Here is a 25,740-nt window from a genome sequence, read left to right on the forward strand (position 1 = left end):
TTGTGAAATGCTTCTTTTTTATTCCTGTTTTCGAACATGGTGAAATGGAAGTTTACTACTTTACTTGATTTATAAGTATAGAGTCTATTATGAAACTAAAATATAAGTGTACCCCAACAAATTATGGGGCACCCCCTGAAGTCTTCTGTTTGAGCCATCTATCATAAAAATGGTACACTTACAAATCAAAATTGCCATACCTCACAGCCCATATTCTGTTAAAGACATTTGCTTAAAAACAACCAACCAAACAGTGCTTTTAAAAAGCGTACTGTATAACTAGGAAAAAAATGACATAGTGAACACTTTCTTTTTGGCTAAAATTAATTATATAAATTTTATCAATAAAAATAAAACATTTAAATGGGAATCTCTGTCCGTCTGTCTTAGTTGACAATCTTGGGACTTGTACTGGCCCTGTGCAGCGAGTACCATCGTATCCTGCTCTGTTTCTGTAAGGTTTGTTTCAAGAGGATGAGCATGGCTCATGCTGATTGCCAGACAGTGACAGGAGCTATGTTATAATATGTTTCTCCAAGAGCCTGGGTAAAATGGTGCACACTGAGTCGACCTGTCAAGTGGGTATTAGTTCGATCTTCCTGGATACAAGAAGGCCTTTTGAAAGCTTTCTCCTTTGTGGTGCTGGATATTGGACCTAGGGCCTTGTGCGTGCTAGGCAGTTGTTCTACCATTGAGTTGCATTCATATTCCCCACTTTTTCTGAAGTGACTTGAGAAAATGATACCAGCCAGGAGTATTTGGGTGATCATCCAGAGTCAGTGCCCTTGCTTATCTTAACAGTGGACCAAGAAACAATGTTACTGCCCTGTGTCCTCTTTGTTCTTCCTTCCAATTCTGCTGCTCCCCAGGGTGCCCTGCTGTAACCTTTGTCTCCAACTGATGTTACTTGCTTTCATAGTTCATGTGTATGTGCAGCTATCTAGCCCTCGCTGGGTGTCTGCCTGCTTCTGTGTGGCAGCATGGAGGTGCACTTTGTTCTTGCTGTGTAATATTCTATGATATGACTATTGATAGACATTCTAGTATAGGGCTCTCATAGACAGGCTGCTGGGGTTTTCTTGGGCATGACTTTGGTGAGCTCATGTGTGCCTTCTGTTGGTCTGTCTTGGGGTGGCATTGCAGGTACAGAATCTGTGTATGGCTTAGTTCATAGAATCCAGTGCTTGGCTAAATGTGGAAGCTCTGGCTGCCATGTTCTTAGTGACTCCAGGGAGGGCTTTGCAGTTGTGGTCATTTTGATCCTACCCCATTGTGGTTTTTCTTTTTCCCCTGTTTTGGGTGTTTTAAGGCAAGATCTCTATGTAGACTAGGCTGGCCTCACACTGACAATCTTGCCTCAAGATTACAGGTGTGTGCTGCCACACAAGGCCTCCCCTTGTGATTTTAATTTAGATTTCCCTATGATCTCAGATGCACAGTACCTATTTACATGTTGATTGACCACTTGCATCCTCTTTTGGAAAGGTTCTCACCAATGCAAATATATATGTATATACACACATACATATATGTACATATATATATATATATATATGAACTTGGGTTGTCTGCCTTTTCTTTAAGGATTTGTGAGACTTAGTTGTGTGTTTTGAGTGTTGGCCCTTTGTTGAGTATACTTATGCCAGAATTGCTTCTACACTGTAGACTACTACCCCCCACCCCCAACTGAGTCTTTTAATAAACCATCATTTTAAATTCAGTGTAAGTATTCCTTTTCCTTTATGGTTCCTTCTTTTATCTGCTCACATTTTTTTACCTATCAGAAAGACTATTCTTGGTTGTTCTTTGCACTGGGCTTTGTTGCTGTACTTTCACCTTAGCTCTGTAACTGGTCCCTGCTGATTTCTAAGTTGAATGCTGCTGGGTCATGACCTTAAACACTGTGCATTGAAAGGACCCAGTCCCTTGGGACTTGGGATGCGGGGTGTGGGGTGGGGGGCTTGGTTGCAGAGTGGTGGTTACATTTGTGTTGGTCTGAGAACACTCTGTCCCTTGGTTTGCTCTTACATCTTAACTGTAGAGGTTTATAATTCATTATACTTAGTAGTACAGGTCCTCTCAGTGTTTCTTTGTAACTTTAAACTTCAGTAGACCCTTAATACCCCTGGACATGCGGTACCAAGAAGTCACCCCTGAGGGTGCCTAGGATGCGGTGGGTTCACCTCTGTAATTCGGACACCTGCAAGACCACCAACTTCTGTAGACACACTGCCTTTCAACAGAGAGTTAGCTTTTAGTTCCACTCATGTTTTCCTTTTCTTTTTTGAAAGGACAAGGTCCTGGCTGTGTGGAACTCGTGATCCTTCTGTCTAAGCACCGTGCCCCCCCCCCCCCCCATGCCTGGATTGCAGGCATGTGCCACCATCCCTGGCTTTATGTTTTCTTTTTTTCATTTTATTGATGTCTACTTTCTTTTTTTCTCCTTCTGCCTTCCACATCTCCTACTCCCTGCTCCTTTTTCTTTTTTCTTCCTGGCATTTCCCCCTAATTTTCCCTCTCCTCCCCTCTTTCTTTTTTGTTGCAATAGTGGGGTTTGAGCTAGCTAGACAAGTACTGTGCCCCTTCAGCCATCCCCAGCTGCCTGAGGCCAGCCTGGACCATGGTCATTCTACCTGCAGTCTGTGGCATAGTGGGGGCGGGTGCCATCGTGCCCAGATTGTTTGTAGAGATGGGTGGTGTCTTACCAAAGTTTGCCCAGGCTGGCTTTAAACTGATCTTCCAGATCGCAGCCTCCCTTTTTAGCTGAGATTATAAGCATGAGAGACTGTTTCTGGCCTGCTTCTAATTTCTTAAAGTAAAACCTGTGATCATTGAGTCGAAGCCTTCTTTTCTTGTAAACTTTCTTCTAGGCAGTGCACATTTATGTGCTTTCCAGTTTCTGTTTTGAATTTTTTCTCACTCATGAAGTATCTTAATTACTTGGCAAATATTTGGGATTTGAGGGCTAGAGGAGTGGCTCAAGTGGTTGAGCACCTGCCGAGCAAGCACATGGCCCTATGCTGAGACTCATTGCTGCCAAAAAAGAAAAAGCAGGATTATCAGTGATCTTTATGTTTATTGCTGACTAATTTCAGCTTAGTCAGAGAATGTGCCTTAAGTGACTTGAGCCCTTTTATATTTACTGAGACTTGTATGTGGTCTTTATGATTCAGAAGGTGTTCTTTCTCTGCCTGCTCTCTCCCTTCAAAGAAAAGTGAAGAGCTGTGTCTCTCCCACTCCCATTTGTACAGGGCTAGAGACATCTCAGTCACGTTGGTAGTGTTCTCAGGTCTCTCTTCTAACTAATTTTCTATTTGTTCTCACACTTCCTGAGAGCAGGGGGCAGAATTTTCCAGCTGTAACCAGCTCTGATTTTATATGTATAATTTTTTCCTTGTGCTGTTGACAGTCTTGCTTTCAATATGTCCTCTGTTTCCAGACACAGAGTGTTTATACCTAAACTGACCCCTCCATTGTTAGAAAAATCCAATGTGTTATCCTTCCTCTAACATTGACTTTAAACAACCTAACAGTCTTTACAGCTTTCTTTTTTTGATTAGTGTTTGCATGATATATCTTTCCATCTTTTAATTTATTTGTGATTTATCCTGTGTTGCTTAGTGGTGGGATGGACGCACATGAAACGATGTTGCTCAATGATTTTGTCATTTTGCCACCAGCATAGCATATACTTACACAATCTAAGACGGCCACTGTGTTACTAGGTGATAAATCTATGGGATGGACTGTGGTCATACATGTAGTTCTTTCATTGCTGAGACTGCAGTGCTTGGAGTCAGTGAGTTACGTCACAAAATGTCTGACCTCCCTGCAGACGATTTTGTTGCTACCTCATATGATCCTGACTCCTCTCTCCACTGGGTCTTGCTCTTTAATCCTGATAGTTGGCAGTGTCATGGTGTGGTTGAGCTCAGTTGTCCCTCATTTAGTAACTCAGAAACTTGTTTTTTCTTTTACAAACCTCTACTACCAAACGTCAGTTCTATGTTTCTTAGACTCTATTAGGAATATATACCATCTTTTTAAAAAACTGTGGTAGTTTTCTTATTAGTTATTACTGATTTTTATAGAGTGCAGGTCATGAAGATTTGAATAGTTTCTTCTTGTAAGTTTTGCCCAAAGTGAGGTTCTTCTAGAATGTATGTATTGTACCACAGAGAAACGGCTGTTCACTCTGCAGATGGGAGAAGAGAAGATCCATCTGTGCCTGGCAGCGCTGCAGAGTCCACTGGGCACTTGGCTTGGGGCTGGTGCCCTGCCAAGCAGAGTGAACAAGGTTTGGGTGAACACACTGCCCCCAGGCTGCCCTCGGGTCTGGGAGAGCTGGACTTGAAGAGTCCCTAGCAAGATGCCTCAGAGGGGGTGGACAGGGAAATGCCCAAGAATGTACCTCTGAACAGGGCTTCAAGTCTCAATCTGGCTAGGGCAAGACACAAGTAGAACAAGAAGAGGTTGCTGTGCAGAGGTGCCGCTGAGGAGAGAAGGTGATGGAGTAGGTAGTGAAGCATTGTGTTGTTTTCAACTTAGTTGGAAACAAAGTTTCAGGCTTCATTAAACCACATCAGAAGTCATAAAGAATGAAGCTGGTGCTGTGGAAGCAGTCCTGTGTAGAATGTGCTGGAGAGGCCTCCTGGGGCTGCAGAGCAAACAGCAGATGTGTCAGTGGTGAGGGAGGCCAGATCCCAGCATTCCAGCCCACGGCGGGGCATTGCTTGGGAGGCCAGAGCAAATTATAAAAATAATAACCAAAAGATGTCATTGCAGAGTATTTTTCCTGAGCAGGAAGAGAATCAGCATGTGTTTAAGGGGTCATGCTTTAAGCAAAGTAAGTGAAGAGATTCCCCTTTTCCCCCCCATACATCTTCTGACAGCAGCTTTCAATTTCACGATTAAAAGAAAAGACATGCTAGCTGAATCCAGGTAGAGGAAAATAATATCACTGCCACCAATATCCAGTTCCCTCAAGTTACCTAGACTGGAAATGGGGATAAGCTGGTTTTAGGGTTCTTCACAATATTAGGGCAGAACAAGTTTACAGGGCTAGAGACACACAGGGCAGTCTGCGAGCTGGGACAATATACCCAGCTAAGATACAGCATTTCCCCTACCCCAAGTATACTAAGCATTTAATTTTATGAAAAAGTTGGCTTTTCAATGTGTGTTCGTGACTGGGATGAATGAAAAAATGTTGAACCTGAAGATAAAACGTCACTGTGTTTCCTAAGGAAATAACCGGATCTAAGACAATACTCATAAAGATATGAATCAGAGTTGTAGGTAATAATGAAAGATTGGAAACCATCTAAACAGCTAACCTCTGAGGGTAATCCTCGACAGGATGAGTTTGTTAGGGTTCTTTGATCATAAGTAGTTGGGGAAAGGGCATTGTTGTCCTCTTGGAGGTGATGCACAGAAGTGAGCACTGGAGCAGGCTGGGTCAGGGATCGTGGGTTGGTGTTCCTGAATGTGTTTTTATGGTGACTGGTTTGTGGAGAGGTCAAGTTTTGAGGGGTACTGGCACCTGGGATGGAGGGCAAAGATCCTGCTAACTATCTTACAAGGCCTGGAACAGCCTCCCAGTCCCCAGCAGCCAGGTGTTCACCCCATGTCAGTAGTGCTGGGGTTGGGGAACTCTGCTCTCCAGATGTTTTTGCACATATTAGGATTCGCTAATCATCCCAGCTGGTGTGTATATGTAGAAATGGTTCCATGTTGATTGCTTTATCAATCACTGGTAGAAACCTGTGAGAAAGTCTTCTTCCTCAGTGTCACTCTCTCCAGCTGTCCCATCCTAACTGGTATCTCTCTTCTAACCACACAGGTTTGTCTTCAGAAAGCCAGGTGAAGACCTTGCTCTCTCTCCTGTGGATTACTTGGGTTACAAGACTGTCAGGAGACTCCAAGTTTGCGTGGCTGGGACCAGATCCTCTGTATGTGTTGGTGGAAGTTTGAAGCTCTTTGGGACTATTGTTTACCTGGACATTCTGAGCCATTTTTAAGGGCATAGACGCTACTAGCAATGAGCTCCCAAAGCCATCCAGGTAAGGCCTGCCTCCTTCCTTCTCTGCACAGCGATTGTTTTGTTCTTTACAGACGTCTACTGCTGTCAGTGTAGCCTGCTGGCTGGATAGTAGTCTCTGTTTTTCTTGATAATGGCCACTGCTTTCATGACACCACCAAGCACAGAGTGGACTGTTGGCTCTTCATCTTGGTGAAAAGGGGGCTGATAAAGAACCAGGGGAGTTTGGCGTGAAGCCATGGCTTTGCATGCTGATGCAAGCAGCAGCCAGTTTTCTTGATGGCAGGAGGAAAAGAATTGGTTCTGAACAGGGTGATGGCTGTGATGGAGTTAGTTTTGTGTCCAGGCTTTTTTTTTTTTTTTTTTTTGTTAGGATGGGTTGAAGGAGTTCCTCTGTTAAGATACCCTGAGCCAAGTGTGGAACAAGTTGTGTGATTTGCATCCACAGGAAGTGACCGTAGACTTGAGCCTAGTGTTTGAGTATTTTATTGGGTGCTATCGAAACACTTTACAAGTATTTATGCTTTCCAACAGCCCTAAATAGTGTTGGAACTGCAGGGAAGGAGGGATTGTTTAATGTCATAAAGAGTGGGGAGAATAGGATTGGAATCCTTGTGATTGTCACTCAGCTTCAGGAGCATGTAGGCATGTACATGTGGGAACTTCCTGCCTTAGGACCCCATAAAGTTGCAGCATGTATCATGAACACTCAGAGAGCTCAGTCTGTCCCTCTTTAAGTGGTCCATAGGCCACTTGTTTCCAGCCTTTTCCAGTCCATGGTGATACTCGAGACTTTAGGGCTCTTAGGTGTTAGTGTCTGTCCTCAGTTGACGAGGACAGACACAAGAAGCTGGACAGATGTCTGGATGGAATCCTGAGACCCTGAGGTTCTGTCAGCCTCGGCTCAGGCTCTGCTCTGTTGGGGTAGTGGCGGAGGCTTAGGGTCTGGACTTCCTTCTCCAAGGTTGCCCAAGAATGTCCACATACCACCCCCTTGGGTGTGATTGTCTTTGTCTGAAAGCTGCAAAGGGCAGGGTTCCAGACTTTATTTAGATATGAAGTTTTATTGATTCAGATTGTTCACGTATTGATTGTTGTAAAGAGATGGTTTATGACCATTGCTGGGCAGGGTGGGGGAATGTTGAGCTCTGTGGACTGAAGTATATGTAGTAGACAGATCTGCCTCCCGCTCTTGGGATAGGTTGCTTCATTGTTGTGTGTAAACGTGTAGTGTTGCATTTGTGTACATCTTCATAGCCTGGAGGTTTTTATGTGGGGTAGGTGTTTCATGTTTCTTCAATGCATCTTTATGTCGGCATGTATGTAAATCTAATATTGTTTTTGATAACTTGTAAATAGCTGTAGCACTGTTTATAGTGCCTATGTGTTTATTTTGCACACTTGTGTAAGAATCTGCACTGGAGATTGTAAAAGTGGAAGCAGGGTCGTCACCAGGCATCTTCAGAATATCCTCCAGTTCACTGATTTGCTCCAAAGTGCTCTCTCAGCTGACCTGTCTGGTCATCTTTGAGAAAGAGGCCTATATTCCTTTTCTCGCACCTTACCAGCACCGGGCAGTTCAGGCCATCTCATTAAAAAAAATTTTTTTTTAGCAAACTGGAGAAGTCCCTGCCCTTACCTTTCTGTTAAGTGGGGCTTGTTCATTTTGCATATTCTGGAACTACAGTACCCTGCTGTGTTCCTCCTGGCGTGGTTGGATCAGGGTTGGCTTTGTGACTGCCGGTGTCCTTGCTGAGTGACATTGCCCATCAGGGTGGCCCGGTTGGATTTGGGGCTTCCAGAGGAGTTCTTCCAGCTCCTTATTGTCAGTTGATGCATCTTTTCTCTAATTGTCAAGCCTTGCTGTAAACCCTTTCACAATTTATTAATATTTTTTCATAGTAGCATTTTAATAGACATTTAGGGAGGAAGAGAATTAATAGCCAGTTATTCAGTTTGCTGTTTTTTGTTTTGTATTGTTTTGCAGCTCTGGGGTGCTAACCCAGTGCAGTAGCCACGCCCCCACCCTCTTGAACAGCAAGTTTCTCGGGCTGTAAGGGGGCAGAGCTGGGGACCCCTGTTCCCTCCTCCTCAGGCTGGGGTGAGAGCACTCGTGCCCTCTTGCATCACCCCGACGCTCGCTGCCATGCTCCTTGACTGCTTGTCTGGGTTCCTGGTGTCTTCGCTCAGGTCGGCTCTGGCCCCTCCTCTGGCCTGCCTGGCTCCCCCTTGCCCACGGCTTTTCTGGCAAGGGTCCTGCTTGCTCCTGTGTGGTCCGGTACAGCTCTGGTGGTGTGCTAGGCTCTGGTGGAAGCCAGCTGCCATTAGGTCTCTTCTTTCATGCTGGCAGGGCAGTTAGGCTTTGCTTGGCGATCAAGTGGCCTCTTTATTTCATGTGTGTAAGTCTTCTCTCCCGTTTTTCTTTAGACTCCCTCAGTGTTGGGTGAGGTGCGCATTATGCTTTTATTACTGTTCTTTCTGGACTTTGCCAAAGCCAGGCCCTGGCTCTCTGACGTAAAAGCCGCTTAGCTGTTGGGATTTATTGCTCTAAATAACTGTTTCTAATGCTGTGATCAGCCTGAGGAAAGGGCTGGGGTCGGTTTAGTTTGTGAGAACTCTTCTGGGAAGGAGGCTCTGAAGTGTGCTTCTGGCCTGACTGGGCTGCAGCCCTCACTGCTGGGGTGTGCCAAGACAGGCCAGGATGGACTCACAGGGCAGAGCCTCTGCCGGGTAGGCAGGTCCCCGATACAAGCTGATGGGGAGGTGTGGGGTGGCTGGGTGCTTCTGTGGCCTGCTAGCGGGACTAGCTGCCATTCCCCTGCCTTTCTGTTCTCCCTTAAGTGGCTCTCCTGGCTTTCCATGGGGTCAACATGTACCCTAGGATATTGGTAACCTGGTTGGCTACCAGAAAACTGGTGGTGTTCCTCAGCCACCCATTTACATGCCCTGGCCTTCCAGGGTAGCTTGCCTTTCCTGCTCAAATCCCTGCCTAGAGTTAGAGGAAGCCTGTTGAGAAGCATTCTGAAGTTCAAGGAGCCCACAGCGGGTTGTCAGATGTGTCTGTGGTCCCTGAAGTGCTGCCCTTGACAGGAAGCCTGTTGTGCAGGGACAGCATGGAGTCACTAGGGCTTCTTAGCTCCACCCAGTCTCCATGAGAAGCTTGGATGGTCTAACTAGCCTGGATGCTGAGTTGGAAACAAAGTAACCATTTTGAGGGAAGTTTGTATAATTCAAAATCAGGACTTTCATTTGTACCATTCTATGTTTTTTTTTTTTTTTAAATACTCTGTTAAACTTTGTAGCTAGAGTCTCTGTCAACAATAACTTGGTGATTGGTGATCCAAGGTTGTCTGATTCCTGCCAACTGTAGTTACAGTTATCCTGAGTCTCTAGGAGAAACTCAGCCAAACTGGGATCCTGAACTTCCTTCAGTTGTCTTCTGTTAGTCTCCAGGTTTTTGGTCTTGAATCTGTTTATTCCAACCAGTATGGCTTCCAAAGTTATTGAGTGTTATTTGTTACTAAAGAAGTATCTCATTAAGGGACTTTTGTGTATGTGTGTGTGTGTATGCGTGTGTGTGTATGCGTGTGTATGTATGCGTGTGTGTGTGTGTGTGTGTGTGTGGTGTGTGTGTGTGTGTGTGTGTGTGTGTGTGTGTCCCAAGGTTTGAACTCAGGGTCTTTTGGTCTTGCTTGGCTTTTCAACTCAAGGTTGGTGCTCTACTACTTGAGCTGTGTATCTAGTTTTGCTGTTCAGTTGGAGGTAAGAATCGTGGATTTGTCTGTTTGGGCTGGCTTCAAACCTCTATCCTTATATTGCAGCCTCTTGAGTAGCTAGGATTATAGGCTTGAGCCACCAGAACCCACTTTATAGGGAACATTGTTACGGCATTTAGAATATGCTCAGCAGTCGTCGTGTTTTTCAGGAATAATGCACATCTTTGTTTGTTGGGCGTTATTGGGGTTTCACATTCAGGACTTGAATGCTAGGTGATCACTTCGACATTTGCGCCATTCTCCATTCTTTTTTGTGTTAGTCATTTTTTGGACTGGGTCTCTCATTTTTGCCAAGACAGCCTTGATATCTTCTATGTTTCCCAGTAGTTGGGATGACAAGCCCCCGGCTCTTCTATTGAAATGGGGGGTCCTGCTTATCTCTTGCCCAGATTGGCCTCAAGCCTCTATCCCATAGATGATCTGATCTCTGTCTCCTGAGCAGCTGGGATTATAGGCATGAACCAACTGGTCTTACATATTTTTTAACAGGATATGTACATATACTTTGTGGGCTTGTGATTAACACAGACATGGATTCTGAGTTCCTGGTGGCAGCAGGGCTCTAGACTGAAAGAGACTCTGTTGACCCCAGACCAGGGAATAGCTGTGGGAAGGCCTGGGGTGAGATGGGGGCTCTAAGCCTGGGCCCTCAGGAGACTGCAGAGAGCAGACTTAGCCAGTCACGAGGAGGGCTAGCAGCTTTGGCCAGGAGACAGGGCCTTAGCTCAGAAGACAGGGCTTCATGGCCACCTGGGAAGGTCCAGGAGACCAGAGGTTGTAGGCACAGCTTTGAGGTGGGATGCTGACAAGGACATGGACAGGAGACTGTTTCCTCCATGCTGCCCAGTGCTCTGGAGAAAAACATGATACAACTCAGGCAGTCGGCTGAAGGAGGATGGGAGTACAGGATCCCAGGAAAGCCTCCTGTTTGCTTTCTACTGGAGCGAGTTCCAGAATGCTCTGTACATTTCCTGATGCTACCCGCGTTGCTTGTAGCCAGCCTGTGTCCTCCTGGCCTCTTCCCAGCCGTCAGCACACTTAGCATTTGCAGCTCTCAAGTTGTCCCTGCCCCGGCTTCTCCATGCCATCATTATGTGGGATCTTAATCAGTCAAGATTTGTTCTGGAAATCATGTAGACATAAGGACTTATTTTTCAACCTACTTCTGTTTTTTCAATCCTCAGATTGTGTTTTGTCTTCTAAAAATCATGAGTACTCAGTCGTTACGAAGGGCTTAGAATAGTCACTGTCAATGCAGCATTGATGGTTTGTTTTGGCAATTCTCTGAAAATTCTTATACACTTTGTGGAACATTTGCATTTGTGTCCTTTTTTCAAAGCCCCCATTGTAGAAATGCAAATTTCAGAGTTCTGAGATGCTGAATGCTGGATGATTAATGATATTGAAATTTTAGAATGAACTCCCGGTATGTATTTGACATAGAAAACCCTGTACGAGAGTCATTAGAAACCATTGAGCACAGCTTGGTGGTGGAACAGAAAGGCTGTAATTGCAGTGTGTCGGTGGGGCAGGTCGTACGTGGACAGGTGTGCAGATGAGCAGCCGCCTCCAGACGCCGGGGCTGTGCAGGGCCGGGAGCTGCTTCAGCCGCAGAGCTGGCTCTATTTAACTGTAGGTGTTTAAAACTTATACTTATCATAAATCAACATTGATTACTTGCTTACTCCAAGTCAAACCCTGCTGTGCTTTTAAGAGACCAAAATGAATAGCAAGTTCGTTCTGAATTGTGCCTTCCAGTTATTTCATTTGTGTGGCACGATAACCCTGTGCAGTGAGCTAGGACGCCACCATTCCGTTGTGGGAGTGAGGAAACCAATATTTACTGCTGTCAGATGGCTGACATGAGGTCAGACAGTACTTTGGAGGCCAGCCTGGCACTGGAGCCCACAGTCCTCACGTGCTTCTCTCTAGGCAGAATGGTGAGTGATTTAGGCCCAGATGGTTATGCATCCTCCCTGTTTGCTTAGGGTTCCCTGGCCCTACCAGCAGGGCAGCAAGTCCCCGGGGCCCAAGTGATTTGTGCTATGAGAGGCAATGAGCAGGTTTTGTATCTCGTAGCTGTGTGTGCCGTCAAAGGAGACATTCCCATGGAAAGTTGTGTTAGCCGTGTTTGAAGAGCGGGACAGTGCTTGCTGTCCAGTTGGCCTGGTTTGGTGAAGACAGGGCTCAGTATGGCTGCAGAGGGGTGAGCTTGGTGCAGAGACACCCACCCTGTTCCCAGTCCTATGTGACACCACCAGTCCTGTGTCTCCATCAGCCTGGATTCAGCGGAACCTTTGGCTTTTGTGCTGTTTGTGTTGCATCTTCTGTGTTTTGTGAACCTTTTCTGAACTCTCTTGGCCAGTCCCTAATCTGAGCTGAAGGAGTGAGTGGCATACCAAGTTAATGTGAATATTTGGGTTAAAACTTCATTTTACTTTCACTCAGCCTTCTTCTGTTTGCTGATTTCATGAGAACAAATAAGAAATGGGAACTCTCCTGGCCTGGGAGAGCCTTGAGATAGCTTTTGCCCTGAGAGGCTACCTGGGGCTTAGGGTTCCCTGGGCCGTCGGGACCATCGGCCACAGCCCCCAGACTGCTGGTCTCCAGGCTGTGTCACTCTGTCCTCCATCTCCACCCACTTCCTGCTTCTACTAGAATGTGAAGATCTTGACTCAGGACTAGAAATTCCATGCCCCATGGGGTTTTAGAGCTTTTGAGATTGGACCATGAAAACCTTCCAGCGCTTCGGTTGTCTTCTGAGTTCCTGCAGCTGTCTGTTTGGAAAAGTGACAGTGAAGCATATTTTAAAGTCCAACCTTTGCTTTTTTTGGGGTCCGGTCGTGGGGCCAGAACTCTGGGCCTGGGTGCTGTCCCTCAGCTCTTCAGCTCAAGGCTAGCGCTCTACCACTTGAGCCACAGCACCACTTCCGGCTTTTTTCTTTTTGCTTATGTGGTGCTGAGGAATCGAACCCAAAGCCTCATGCATGCAAGGCAAGTGCTCTACCACTGAGCCACCTTCCCAGCCCTGCATTTTTTTCCCTAATAAAATACATAGCTAACTTACATATTTTTGTTCTATTGAAATAGCTTTCCTAAAGGAATAAGTTGGGTGAAGTACCTTGATCTTGTTTAGTGGTCACTAAGTGAAACCATTTGTTTTGTACATTCAGCTAAGCTTCTTAGATGGTGGGGTCCCCTGTGGTATAGCCATCACCCAGATCTTCACTGAGTGGAGTTGTGATGGGTGACAGCTGTAGTTCTTTAAGCTTCATCATCATAGACAGTTTTTTTTGAAAGACTATTCCTTATAATCTGCTTGTCCAAGTCTCAGTCCTTTCTGCTGCTGTAATAACACCTGTTAGGCTTTGTAACTTAGAAACAACAGAGATTCATTGCTCACAGGTCTGGAGGCTGTAAATCCAAGATGGAGGCGCCTGTAGACTTGGTGTCTGGTGAGGGCTGCTCTCTGCTTCGCAGATAGTGCCCTGCTGTGTTCTCCACAGGCAGAGGGCCAGAAGCCTCCTTCACAAGGGTGCGCAACTCACGTGGGAGTGAAAACCCACTAGTTAATCAGTCCCCAGTGGCCTCACTCTTATCACTGTCTCATTGAGGAGGGGGACACTACATTCACACCATGTTAGCAGGTGCTGAAGCCTGTGGTGTAAGAGGTACAGGTTGCAATTTGATTAGATTGCATTCAGAGCCAAGTTCATTCCTCTTGTGAGTTTTCCTAGGAAATTCCTTGGTAGATATTAGCCTTTTGTACAATTGTGTTTCTTAGAGTTTTGCTGGTTTGGTAGGACTTGAACTGCTGTTAGAGTTCAGAGAACGAACACTGTGGAATCTGATCTTTTGTGCACAGGGTTTCTGGATGTAGTCTCCAAAGCCCTTCACCCTCTCTCTGAGAGCAAGGGTGTCTTTAGTGCAGATCCTTCCCCGAGACCAGTGGTGTGATGCTTTAGTTGTCTTTATCACACATAAAATTGAGTCTGTCCAAATCAGGGCTGACCCCATCCTGGGCTGGCACAGAGTGCAAGGCTACCTGCCGTTGTCTCGTGGCGAATCCTGTGTGTTCATGCTCTGGGCCTTGGTGGCTGCAGAGTGCCCACGTGGCTGTGAAAGCGCACCGGTGGCCTTTGCTTGCTCCATGGCGCTGCTTTGTTCTTGGCCCGTTGAAGGGGCTGGGGTGAGGGAGTGACGCCTTGTGCATGAGTGGATAAAACGTTTTTAGAAAATAGGAGAAGGTGCTGGGGGAATTTGGACACAGGAAAGTCAAGTTTTTCTGCAGCAGTAAGCGGGAGAGTGTTTGTGTATAAGATCCACTCCTTGGTGGTCGTGATGAGTGTGGAGACTGGGAAATTAGTGCCCCTCTTGGCCCCTCAAGATAATTCATGGATGTCGATAGTCACCATTAAATGATGGAGCCCAGTTTTTGGGGACTGGGTGTGGTATCTGAGGAGGGAGCCAGATCTCCAGTGTGTTTTGTCTCTTGGGGTCCCCAGTCTTGCAACATCAGAAGGGAGTGGTGAGGGACCTCGCTGGCATGGGGGTGCTCGGTGGAGGGCTCGGGACCAACCGCAAGACACCGAGGTCCTCCTCAGTGGGTCCTCCACAGGAGACTCGGAGGTCTTTACAAAAAAAAACAACTGTTGAGGAAAGTGATTCTTCGCCTAAATAGAGGTGTAGCCAACAGGGTCTCAAAGACCATGATTGAGGGCAGGTGTCAGTTGCAGGGGACTGTAGAGAATAGAGCGTACCTGAGTACCAGCGCCCGGGGCTCCTGGCCTAGCACCCAGGGTCCCCCGTGCCAGTGGCACTGGCCATGTAGCCCAGCTCGTAGGAGATGCTCCCCCGGAGGTCTGGGTGGGCCATCCCCCTTTGGGCTTCTCTGGTTTCTGGGGTGCTTCACTTGTCCATGCATCTTGATATCTTCCTGTGATTTAATCCCCTCTTTCTTCCCCAGTCATTGACAGCGTTTTGTGAGACAAAGTGTGGGGAGAACACCGATGCCTTTCCATAGTGGTTGGAGAGGTTGAGGATGTGCTGTGTCTGGATGTGCAGGCAGTAGCCCACGTTTGCCTCCACCTGACTCAGGAGACCTGGTTCAGGGCAGAGAGGCTCATGGAGAAGCTGGGCTGCCGGGATGGGGTGGGGTAGGGGGTTGGGGGAAAGTGGCAGGGAGGGGCCTCACTGGTGAGTGCCTCCAATGCCTGGGGACCACAGGCCCTGGACCCAGTGTCAAGGGCCACCTGGCCGAAGGGGCAGTTTTGACTTTTGCCTTTAAGCCAGCACTTATTTTATTTGGGAGCTGACAGACATGGGCAGCCTGGGAGGAAGCTTCTACAGAGCTTCTCTGTGGGCAGTGGGGAGCCAGACCCAAACAGACACTTCTAGACAGTTCTTTGTTAACTCAAAATATTTGAGTTTTTTTTTTTTTTTTTTTTTTTGACAGTGTCCTACTATGTAGCCTAGCCCAGGTTTACCTCAAATTCATTATGTAGCCTAGGCTGGCCTAGAAGCTATGATCCTTCTGCCTCCGTCTCCTGAGATTACAGGCACACACACCACCACATCGGACAGTATGTCCATTTTGAGAGACTGGCTGCAATGAGTGATTAAGATAATATCTTCACCGTTATTATTATTATTATTTACAAAGCCATGTTCTTCTGGTTTTATGTAAACTACATAGTTTTTCACAAGTTATTGTTAAATACAGGACACCCGTGCCTTCACAGTTTGTTTGGATACTCTGTGTCTGGCTTATACATATGATCTGGCTGGAAGCAAAGCTTACACTGAGAAATTTGAGCTTAAGCCTGGGGAAAAGCTCAGAATTGTGCAGGAGCTTTAGGCCCAGGACCTATCTAAGAGCTCCCACTCTGGGAGTCTCCCACTAGTGGCTTTTGAAATGTTGGAGACTTGAAATATTCCTCTCTTCCTCTCAGAGTCTTGTCACATGTTGTGTGCTTTGGTTCTAACCTCTGCATATGAAAGTTCACGTGGTCCCATGGCACCTGTGGCGAGGAGAGAGACCCGCCTTGGAAAAATAGTGTGAACTTATTTTCTCATGTCTTATTGTCGTTAATATACAAAAGTAGAATATCAAATGGTACTTTGGAGTTAAAAAATCCAGTTGTAATAAATGTAAATTTACAGCTTGTTATTTCTTATATATTAGCAAGCAGACATTTACACTCGACTGAGCTGGGCAGTGGTCAGTCTTAGAATTGTAGAGGTTGCTGAGCTGCTATACAGGAGAAAGACGTCAGTTGCAAAGATTTGAAGGTCTCATAGGGTGAGGAGAGGTGAAGGGTAGATGCTGCCATGGCCTGGGCTGTGCAGGGGTGGCTGGGGAAGGTCATGGAGAGGAACGTAGTAGTTTCAGGTGTTCCAGGGAGGTGCCCTGGGAGGGGTCAGGACCCACATAAAGTCCAGCTGGCGGTATGGCCCACGCCAGTCCAGAGCTGAGTTTTCCCTCTGTTCTCCAAGGCTCCAGTCTCTGCCATGGGATTCTGGGCCAGAAGACCTCGGCTCTGCTTCCCTCTCCTCCTTTTCTTTTCCTTTATCCCTTCTGAAGTTGTAGCAGTATATAGGAACAGTCCAGCATTCCCAATTGTATTATGTGTAGCTTGTTCTGAACCTGACCGGGGCTTGGTCTGCTTGTGTGTTCTGTAGGAAGGAGCCTGGCCTGTAGACCTCATTTGAACCCTGTTGTCCTGTCAGTTCTTGGTTCCTAGAAAGCTCTGTCTCACACAGCCAGGGCCACTCTGGGGCATGCTGTCTCCTCTGCCTCTATATGTTTGCTGCTAGAAGTTGGCTGTGTCTGAAATGTGTCCTTCTTGGAAATAAGTTGTGAGTTCCGGCAAGAAAAGCTACAAGATGTGAATGCCAGCAGCAGCCATCTGATCTGGCCCAAATCACTACAATATGAAGTGGAGGTGCAAGTGTTTCATTTCCTCGCTTGCCAGATTTGGGTCTCATTTTGTTTCCTCTCCTGAGTTCTGATGTCTTTGCATTAGAAGAAACTGAACCATGATGGCTGTCTTCAGTGGGTTTCTGTAACTAGATTGGAGCCCTGTTGGTGAGGCAGCGGTATGGGGGCCCCTGGGTTTACCAGTGCCTAGTGCCTGTGTGAGCTTCCTGCACAGTGGACATTTTCAGCCTTCCCAGAGCTGAAGCGTTTATTTTGCCATTGAAGACAGCATAGTTCCCTCATGCTGAGTCTCCAGAGACTTTCTGTTCATGCCCCTACCTGGGGTCAGTTTGGGGATAATCAGTTGTTGCTAAAACCGATTTAGAGGGGAGAATGTGTTAATTCCATGCCATGAATTTAGAAGTGGATTCTGTACGTTACTGTGACCTTCCAGTAATCTAACGCCATTTGAACCAAGGGAAAGCCTCAGATTCCAGTATGGTGTATCCTACAGCATATATTCCTGACCTTGACCCATCAAGGGTATTAGAGCAAGAGGTAACTAAGGGAGATGACACCCACTTGAAACACGGGGTTCCTCTGCAAGGCATTGGGAGTCCAGGTGAACTTGACTTTTCACTAATTGTATATAGTGTTGATTCTTTCATAATTGGTAATGTACCCTCATCCTATCAGTTGTTCAAAGAGGGAACACTGCAGGCTGTTGGTGGGCCACGTGGGGATTCTTGTACTGTCTACTCTATTCATATTGTTGTATTAATATATTGTTAATAATAATTCTTGGGCTGTTCACTTTATTACTAAAGCCTAATAAAATTTGAGCTCTACAAGTGAAGTAAATTGGTAGCTACTCTTCATGGTTGGCCTTCTGTGGTACTTCAGTACTTGGCTTTTACTTTTTGTCTCTGGGATTCTCACTTATGAACAGCACCGTTCTTGTTCTATGGGTACCTGTGAAAGTGAGGTCACCGTGTAATGAATGAGTCACTGCTGGCGGATGTTGAGTTGGTTTCCTTTTCTTTTTCTTTCTTTTTTTTTTTGGGGGGGGGGGTCCGGTCATGGGGCCTGAACGCTGTCCCTCAGATCTTCAGCTCAAGGCTAGCGCTCTACCACTTGAGCTACAGCACCACTTCTGGCTTTTTTCTTTTTGCTTATGGGGTGCTGAGGAATCGAACCCAGGGCCTCAGGCATGCAAGGCAAGCGCTCTACCACTGAGCCACCTTCCCAGCCCCCAAGTTGATTTTCTGTATGTCCGTTTTGCTGTTGAAGAGTGCTCATTGTGAAGAGCTTGTATTGACGTTTCCCAGCCTCCAGAGAGACCTACAGGTGTGCAGCTGCTAAGCAGACCAGCTGTAGTGTGTGACCAGAGTGTCTTCACACTCTCACGTGGTACATCCGTCCCTGCAGTCACCATTCCAGCGTTTAATACCATAGGAATACATATAATAGGAATCATACGGTATTCACTCCTTTTGCATGGGAGTTCCTGAAGGTTTTGTGCAAATTGTAAGATTAATGAAGTTCTCATCTGATTTTTTTAAAAAGTTTTTTTCATGAATAGGTATGAAAATATTAGGCTAGATCATCTGAAATTGCAAACATTTAGTCTTTTTCAGCCTGCAAATATGGTTTATATATGGTTCAGCTTAATATGTTAGACTTTTTCTGCATTAATTAATCATCAGTTTCTTCCCCTTTATCTGATTGATACATTTTCTTGATTGATTTTTGGATATGAATCCAAACTTACTTTTCTGTAATAATGAGTACAATACATAGTCTCCAAATTAATGATATTTCCTAACATTTTTATAAACTCTACCATGATACGCAAATAAAAATTGTAGTTTGATTTTCAAATTTAGGTATTTTCTTGGGATGTCAATATGTGGTACAGTATGGGGGAGCCATAGCTCCCAGACAGGCCCAGTACCACAGTGTCATGTTGTGCTGGACATGGGTGCTCCGTGGCTCTGGTGTATACATACATTTTCAGCATACAATATTTAAAATTTATGATGGGCTTGTCAGGATATAAACTTATCATAAGTCAAGGACATCTTCGGTATTTTTTTGTATTTTCCCCTAACTTGTTTTTAGTGTATTCAATGTAATGTTTTTCACTTTAGTTCTTGTTTGAAATGGACTTTCTATTACCTTTTCTTGAAATACCCTGGTTAAGTGGCTTTCTTGGTCTCTTCTTGTTAGGATTGGTTCTGCTTTTACAGCCGCTACTTTGCACTTGAGCCATGCCTCTAGCCTTGCATTTGCTGGTTATTTTATAGGTGGGTTTGAGAACTTGTCTATCTGAGCTGGCTTGGAACTGAGCTCTTCCAACCCTCAGCTTTGTGAGTGGCCAGGGTTATAAGCCTTTGCTTCTGGCCAAGTTTTGATATGAAGCTTGTGCTGGCCCTTAAGATGTGTTTTCTTGCTTTTCTATTTCTAGAGTTGGCCAAGTTTCTTTTGTAAAGAATCAAAACAGTAAGTAATTTGGCTTTGGGGACTACCTATTGCCTCTTGAGTATTTTTCTTCTCTCGTCCTTTCCCTGACCCAACTTCCTCCTACCACTTTACAGTGTAAAAACCCCTTATAGCACGCAGTGCAGTTGAACAAAAATTAGTGCACGGATTGTATCATGTCTGTGCCCATAGTTTGCTGATCCTGTTCAAGCTTTATGAAGAATTTATGAAAGATGTGATCTTTTACATGTTTAGAAGAATTTAGTGATTATCCTATTGGAGTTTTTTTTTTTTTTGAGGGGGGCTGGGATAGGGTGGGGGGTTATTTGTGAATTTGTAAATTTGTTCCCTCAATTGATATAGGGTGATTGATTGAGACTTTAGTGTGTGTCAGTTTTTGTGTACTTAAGTGTTTTGCATTTTTCATCTTTTCATCTAAAATTTTAAAGTTTCTTACATGAACGTTTCTAGCCTTCTTATAATTATTCTCTTGTTTTCTTACTCTTTTATTATTTCTCCTATTTTCTTTACTACTAGGGATGTTACTTAAGTTAATATTTTGAATGAATAGTGTTTGATTTTCTTGATTCTATTGAACTTAAAATGAATCAAGCTTTGGCTGGGAATGTGGCTTAGTGGTAGAGTGCTTGCTTGCCTAGCAGGCATGAAGCCCTGGGTTTGATTCCTCAATACCACATACACGGAAAAAGCCAGAAGTGGTGCTGTGACTCAAGTAGTAGAGTGCAAGCCTTGAACAAAAGAAGCTCGGGGACAGTGCCCAGGCCCTGAATTCAAGTCCCAGGAATGGCAGAAAAAAAAAAAGAAAGAATTTTTGTTCATAATGTCATTGTTTCCTTTTATTGTCTGAATTTAATTTAGGAGGCATTTTGTTTGTTGTCTTGATCATAATAAATGTGTATATTGCCAGGCACCTGTGGCTCACGCCCATAATCCTGGCTACTGAGGAGGCTGAGATCTGCGGATCATGGTTCAAAGCCAGCCCAGGCAGGAAAGTCTGTGAGACTCTTTATCTGTAATAAACCACTAGAAAACTGGAAGTGGTGCTGTGGTTCAAGTGGTAGAGCACTTCAGGGACAGCGCCCACGCGCAGAGTTCAAGCCCCACAACTGACCCCCCCCCAAAAAAAAAGTGTATATCACTATTTTTTTTTCATATTTTCTTAAGGTTCTACACCTATGCATGGTTTTGGCCATTTTGTTTAAACTTGCTAACATTATTTTATTTATAATTTGATTTACAATGTTACCTATTTTCTCTCTTCTTTTTTTTGATCCATGAGTTATTTATAAATACAAATTTCAACAATTTATGGGTTTCCTAGTATTCCTAGTTTAATTTCATTATTGCCACTGAAATTACTTTGTATGATTTCAGTCCTTAAAAAATTCTTTGAATTTTACTTTATTGTTAACTGTACAGTCAACTTTGTAAAGTGTTTGATACATATCTGAAGAGATTTCATCATTTATGGAGGCCTTCAGTTCTACATGTTAACTTAATGAAGTTTGTTATTCCTAGTGCTCAGACCTTGTAACTTTGACAATTCCTCGCTTTTCTGTGTAGCTGAGAATGGCATTTAAAAATCCCTACTTGTGGGTTGATGTTGTTTTTTAGTTTAGTTCTGTCAGTTTTTGGCTTTGTATGTTTTGAAGCTATTTTAAGCCCAAGCAAATTGATAACTTTACATTTCCATGTTGGCGTAAATACTTTTCCACTCATATGGAGCATTCATCTTTTGTCCTGTGCTCCTTCCTGTATCAAATCAATTCTGTTTCTGTGGGGCTGGTTGGTCCTCATTGCCCGCCCGCTCAGTGTCCCCATGGCGGGTCTGGCATATTGACGGGCCCCCTGTCAGCCCTAAGCCCATTTTTCTTCCCAGAATCCTGAGACTGTCAGGTGCTCCGGGGTGCATCAGATGCGCCCCAGCTTATAGTCAGCCACAGCCTTGAGGGGCAAAATAAGTTCAACATGTGCCTTTTTTATTTTCTCCTCCTTTCTCTTGTCTGGGCCCTCAAGTCCTGCTGCTGAGACAGCCCTTCCATTCCAAAGCCTTCAAATATGCACCTCTGTGTTTTAAGCTTTATCCTTCCACCATCCTTTTTTGGTGGTGGGTGGTTTGATATAACTTAATGTGCTGACTTTGAAGTAGAAGCCGAAGTTTACCTACGTGTGAAGGCCAGCTAGTAATGGAGGTCCACTTGTCTAAGGTGCCCCGGTCTGCATGTTGGGCATATCCCTGTCCTAAGGACACTGCTGTTGCACTGTTGAGGGCATCTCAACAGTCCCATGGTGGCTTGCTGGGCTTGTGTTGGCTTTTATGTCACAATGAAGTGGTTGCTGGGTTTATTTTAGAGTAGGCTGAGTTAAAATCTCTGGCCTTGAGCTGTTTTTGAGTGCTCCTTGAGCACTTTCATTCAGATTCTTGATGACGTGGTTTATGTCACACTTTATGAATGATGTGAAATCTCTTTGACCTGAAGGCCTTTGGCTAGAGCTGCCCTACCCTTGACTGCTGGTCTGTCATCTCCCATCCTGCCTCTCTCTTTGTCTTTTACCATCCCCCCCTCAGTGTGGATTTCACTTGAGAAATAATGTGTAGATTGCTACTTTTGGTGCCAGTTGCACCATGACTGTGGGAACTGGCTTCGCTCTAGTGAACCTCAGCCCTGGTCTTGCCAGGCAGGTGTCCCATGACTTGAGTGACTCCTTCGTTTCATCCTCTGGTGGGCCCAGGTGCTATGTGAGACAGTTCAGATTCATGATACTCATGTGCTAGAGTCAAAAAGGTTGAAAGCATAAAGGTTGGAAATAAACCAGAGATCAGCAGATAGAACTTCTAGTATCTTCTACTTTGGTGTGGGAAGCAAAACAACTTCTATTTAGTAGCTTTCTTAATTTTTTTCTAATCTAATCTTTTGGAGTGGAAGAAGAATGAGAGCAAAAACTATTTCTTCACATTAAAATTGACCTTTTTTGCTTGGTAACCATGAGTTGCATGTTACACGGTTGGCTTGTAAATGCCATGTTTACTCTGTTACATTTTAAAATGTATTTATTCAATATAGTTGCTTAGTTAAAAACAAATTACTTTATTTACAAATTGTGTACAGATGCTTCATTTTGTTCTCCTTCAGAAGATGAGGCTTTCTGACTAGGAGGCCTTGTTGGCATTGTAGTAAAGGAGTTACTTTGTCCTTCTGAGGTGTAGGAAATAATGTGGGAAGGTTGGCCGGCATGAGATGCTTTAGTGGCCTTGGCCATCCCTCAGGTAATGGCAGTCTTTTCTAGTTGGTGGACACACATTTTTGAACTGTGGATGATAGCTGTAGGGACAGAGTTCAGGTGTTCTTGGCTTGCTGTACTTGTTTCTGTTACTCTCCTGTAGTCCTGATGATAAAAGCTGGCCAGGGCAGCAGTGGTCCTTGCTCAGGCCTTTGGAGCCAGGCTGAGTTAGTGTGTGCAGTGGCCTCCCAGCTGTTCTGCCAAGAGCCCCTTGCCCTGTCCAGGGCCCGTAGGGCATGATTATGATCCTCTCATAGTTTGTAGTTAGGCCACTCGGAGCCCCTCACCACACTTTGCCTGGAGTATCCTGTTGTTCTCCAGGCAGGAGGTGTGGCCTGTAATGTAAGGCTTGGAAGTGTGCTGCTTGAGCTGGCTCCCATTTCCTCCCAGTAGCCTGGACCTCCTCCCCAGCTTGCCTGAGGAGCCTGAGGAGCCTCTCCTCGGACCGTCATGAGGACTTAGTGAGGCTGGCATGCTGCCCAGGTTCCTTCCTTGTCGCCCAAGTCTGAGTTTGTCAGTAGCTCAGGCCCAGGCCTAGAATGCCTGCCACGTCTCAGTTTAGTCAGTATTGTCGCACTCTTGTCCTTTTTCATAAATAGAAATAACCTGAGACCTTCAGGAATAGAAATTTCAGAATGGCTTGAACCTCAGTTCTGAGCAAGCAAACCAAGTGGTGAGGGCATTTGTGCCATATTCACCGTGCCTCCCTCGAGAGCCCATAGGCTGCCCTGCCGTTTGGCCTCCTGTCACTGCCCAGGGTATAGGCCGCAGCAGGGCCAGCAGGAGCAGGGCTGAGTAGAGGCGGCGAGCCTCTCACCCGGGGACTGCCCCGGATACGTGGGCTGTGTCTCACCTCACTGATAGGAAGGCTCAGAGTCAAATTTGATGTTTCAACTTGCTTGCTCCTGTTTTGGTTATTGATTTGTAAGCCTTAAAACTCAGTTTTTAGGAAGAGATTTTAACATCAGATGACAAAATGGGAGGTTTCCGGTCATTGGCTCAGAGGAGCTGCCCTCAGTGTGTAAACGCTGACCTTCCTGAACAACCATGTGAAGGAGGCTCTGAGAGAGGCCAGGCTGTGGGACAGGACCCCTCAGCCTGGCCCCGGGCCTGCTTGGAAGTCCTGGGTGTGCTGCCGTGCCTTGGTTGCCCACATTGCAGCCAGAGGCGGAGCTCAGCTTACACACCCGGCCTCAGGCTGGTCAGTGGCTGCCAAGTGGTTTCTTAAAAAGAATTCCTCCTCCCTGATTAATTTCTGGCATGCAGTGTAAGGGAGCTCTTGCGTCAGTAAATCGTCATAAGCCCCCAGTTGTCTGGGTCAGACATAAACACCAGGCCCAGCTCTGCCGCTCCTGTCTCCCAAGCCATGGCTGGCTGCCTTGCAGCCCCAGGATGGCAGCCTGAGGTGGAGATGGCCAGAGACAGATTGCTGCTCCTGACACAGAGTCCCTTCTCACAGTGCGCTGAGCTTGGCCATGCTCACTGGGGAGAGAGCTGGGCACAGATGTGACTTATTTATGGAAATGTTTGCTGTTTCTCCCCCTCTCTCAGCTGCCGCCCCCCCCCCCCCCCGCCCCAGTCTTATTGGTACGATATTATATTCATCAGGAACATCTGCCTTCTTTTATATGTGCATTCTGCAAGGGTTTGGAAAGGTCTCTATGTGTGAGGTTGGCAGTTGTTGTAAGGTCTGGGAGGACTTGGGTTGACATTGTGTTCTTCTCTGTCCAGATCTGAAGGCTTATGGCTACAGTCTGGAAATCCCAGGAAACTCAAAGCAGGGTCTTCCAACCAGTTCCTCAGACTCTCAGGATAAACCTGGACTTTATTTGTGCTGCTCTTCTCGTGGCTCCCCTCATTGTCTGGGACACCATTGTGGTACTTGGCCTGTGGGAGTCCTGTCCCGACTCCTCTAGGGAGTCCTTGAAAAGAATTTGAGCAGTTGGTGTTTTTAGGATGATTGATGCAATTTGGTAAGTCATAACTAATTGTCTGTTATCAGTGGATGATCATAAAAGAGAGACTTTCTAGTAGTAGCGGGTGCGGGTGGACAGGGAAAGCCAAGGGAAAGGGGAGGGAGAAAGGAGGGGCACTGGGAGGGTACATATGATCAAAGTTTTTTATTTTGGGTCAGTTTTGGGGCTTGAACTCTGGGCCTGGGTGCTGTCCCTCAGCCCAAGGCTAGTACTCTACCACTTGAGCCACAGTGCCACTTCCAGTTTTCTGGTGGTTTTTTGGAGATAAGAGTTTCAGGTACTTTCCTGCCCCAGCTGGGTTTAAACTGTGATCCTCAGATCTCAGCCTCCAGAGTAGCTAGGATTACAGGCATGAGCTACCATGACTGGCAATCAAAGTTTTTACATGGAAGATAGCCCAATGAAATCCAGTAAATACTTTCAGGAAAGATGGGAGGAGGTACGAATGCGGACTGTGTGTGTAAGCAGAGAGAGCACCTTGGAAAGCCCGCTCCCATAGTCTGTCAGTTCACAGTAGGCACAACTGCAGACCCAAACTGTGCACCACCTGTTCTGTCTCCCTCCTACTGAAGGCTTTTACCAGCTGATCTCAAATGCTCCATTCTGTGGATTGGTGGCCAAAACACAAAAGAGCATGGTGAGACGCTGAAGGAAAAGACACACTAGGAAATGAGAGACTACAAGTATGACTGCACATCCTTACTCAGAAAGATCAACACTGGTCAGGGAAGGGAAAGCAACTGTAACTCATGGGGCATCCAGAGGAAGACCCCTAAAATTAGCAAGATCTTTAAGACACAAAGCTCTAAAGTATCCTTTCAGGTTAAAAGTAAGCAATATTCTCTTGGGTGCAGGAATGACTCAATATCTACACCAAAGGAATGAAGATGGACCCCCCCCCCTTCGATCTCATACCATATGTAAAAAATAAGCCAAAAGGTATCAGTGACCTAAATATAAAAAGTAAAACCATAGAAGTCTTAGCAAACACATGGGAGAAAATATTTGTGACCTGGTATCTTAGATAGGATATTAAAGAACAAAAGGGGAAAGATACAAATTGAACCTCATCTACAATTTTTCATTGTACAACTATTTAAATATAATAATCAAAGGTTTAAAACCAAAAGGATAAAAATAAAGCTGAAGAACCAGAAAACATTACAAACAGCATGAAAAGACAACTTATTGAGTAGGAGGGAAAAAAATTGTGAATCCATAATACATGAAGTGCTCCTCTAATTC

At 45.5% G+C, this 25,740-nt stretch overlaps 1 protein-coding gene across 3 annotated transcripts in view; it reads left to right on the forward strand.

The window, feature by feature from the left end:
• Hdac4 (histone deacetylase 4) overlaps positions 1-25,740 on the forward strand; it is a 249,019-nt gene that overhangs the window by 22,982 nt on the left and 200,297 nt on the right. For all 3 annotated transcript variants that reach the window (XM_070003862.1, XM_070003911.1, XM_070003844.1), the window contains exon 2: positions 5,843-6,062. In XM_070003862.1, coding sequence (XP_069859963.1) covers positions 6,041-6,062 — 22 coding nt within the window. In that variant the 5' untranslated portion in view covers positions 5,843-6,040. The remainder of the gene's footprint in view (positions 1-5,842; positions 6,063-25,740) is intronic.

The sequence above is a fragment of the Dipodomys merriami genome, unplaced genomic scaffold (assembly GCF_024711535.1).
Source record: "Dipodomys merriami isolate MVZ:Mamm:240054 unplaced genomic scaffold, mDipMer1.0.p SCAF_1, whole genome shotgun sequence".
NCBI classification, from domain to species: domain Eukaryota; kingdom Metazoa; phylum Chordata; class Mammalia; order Rodentia; family Heteromyidae; genus Dipodomys; species Dipodomys merriami.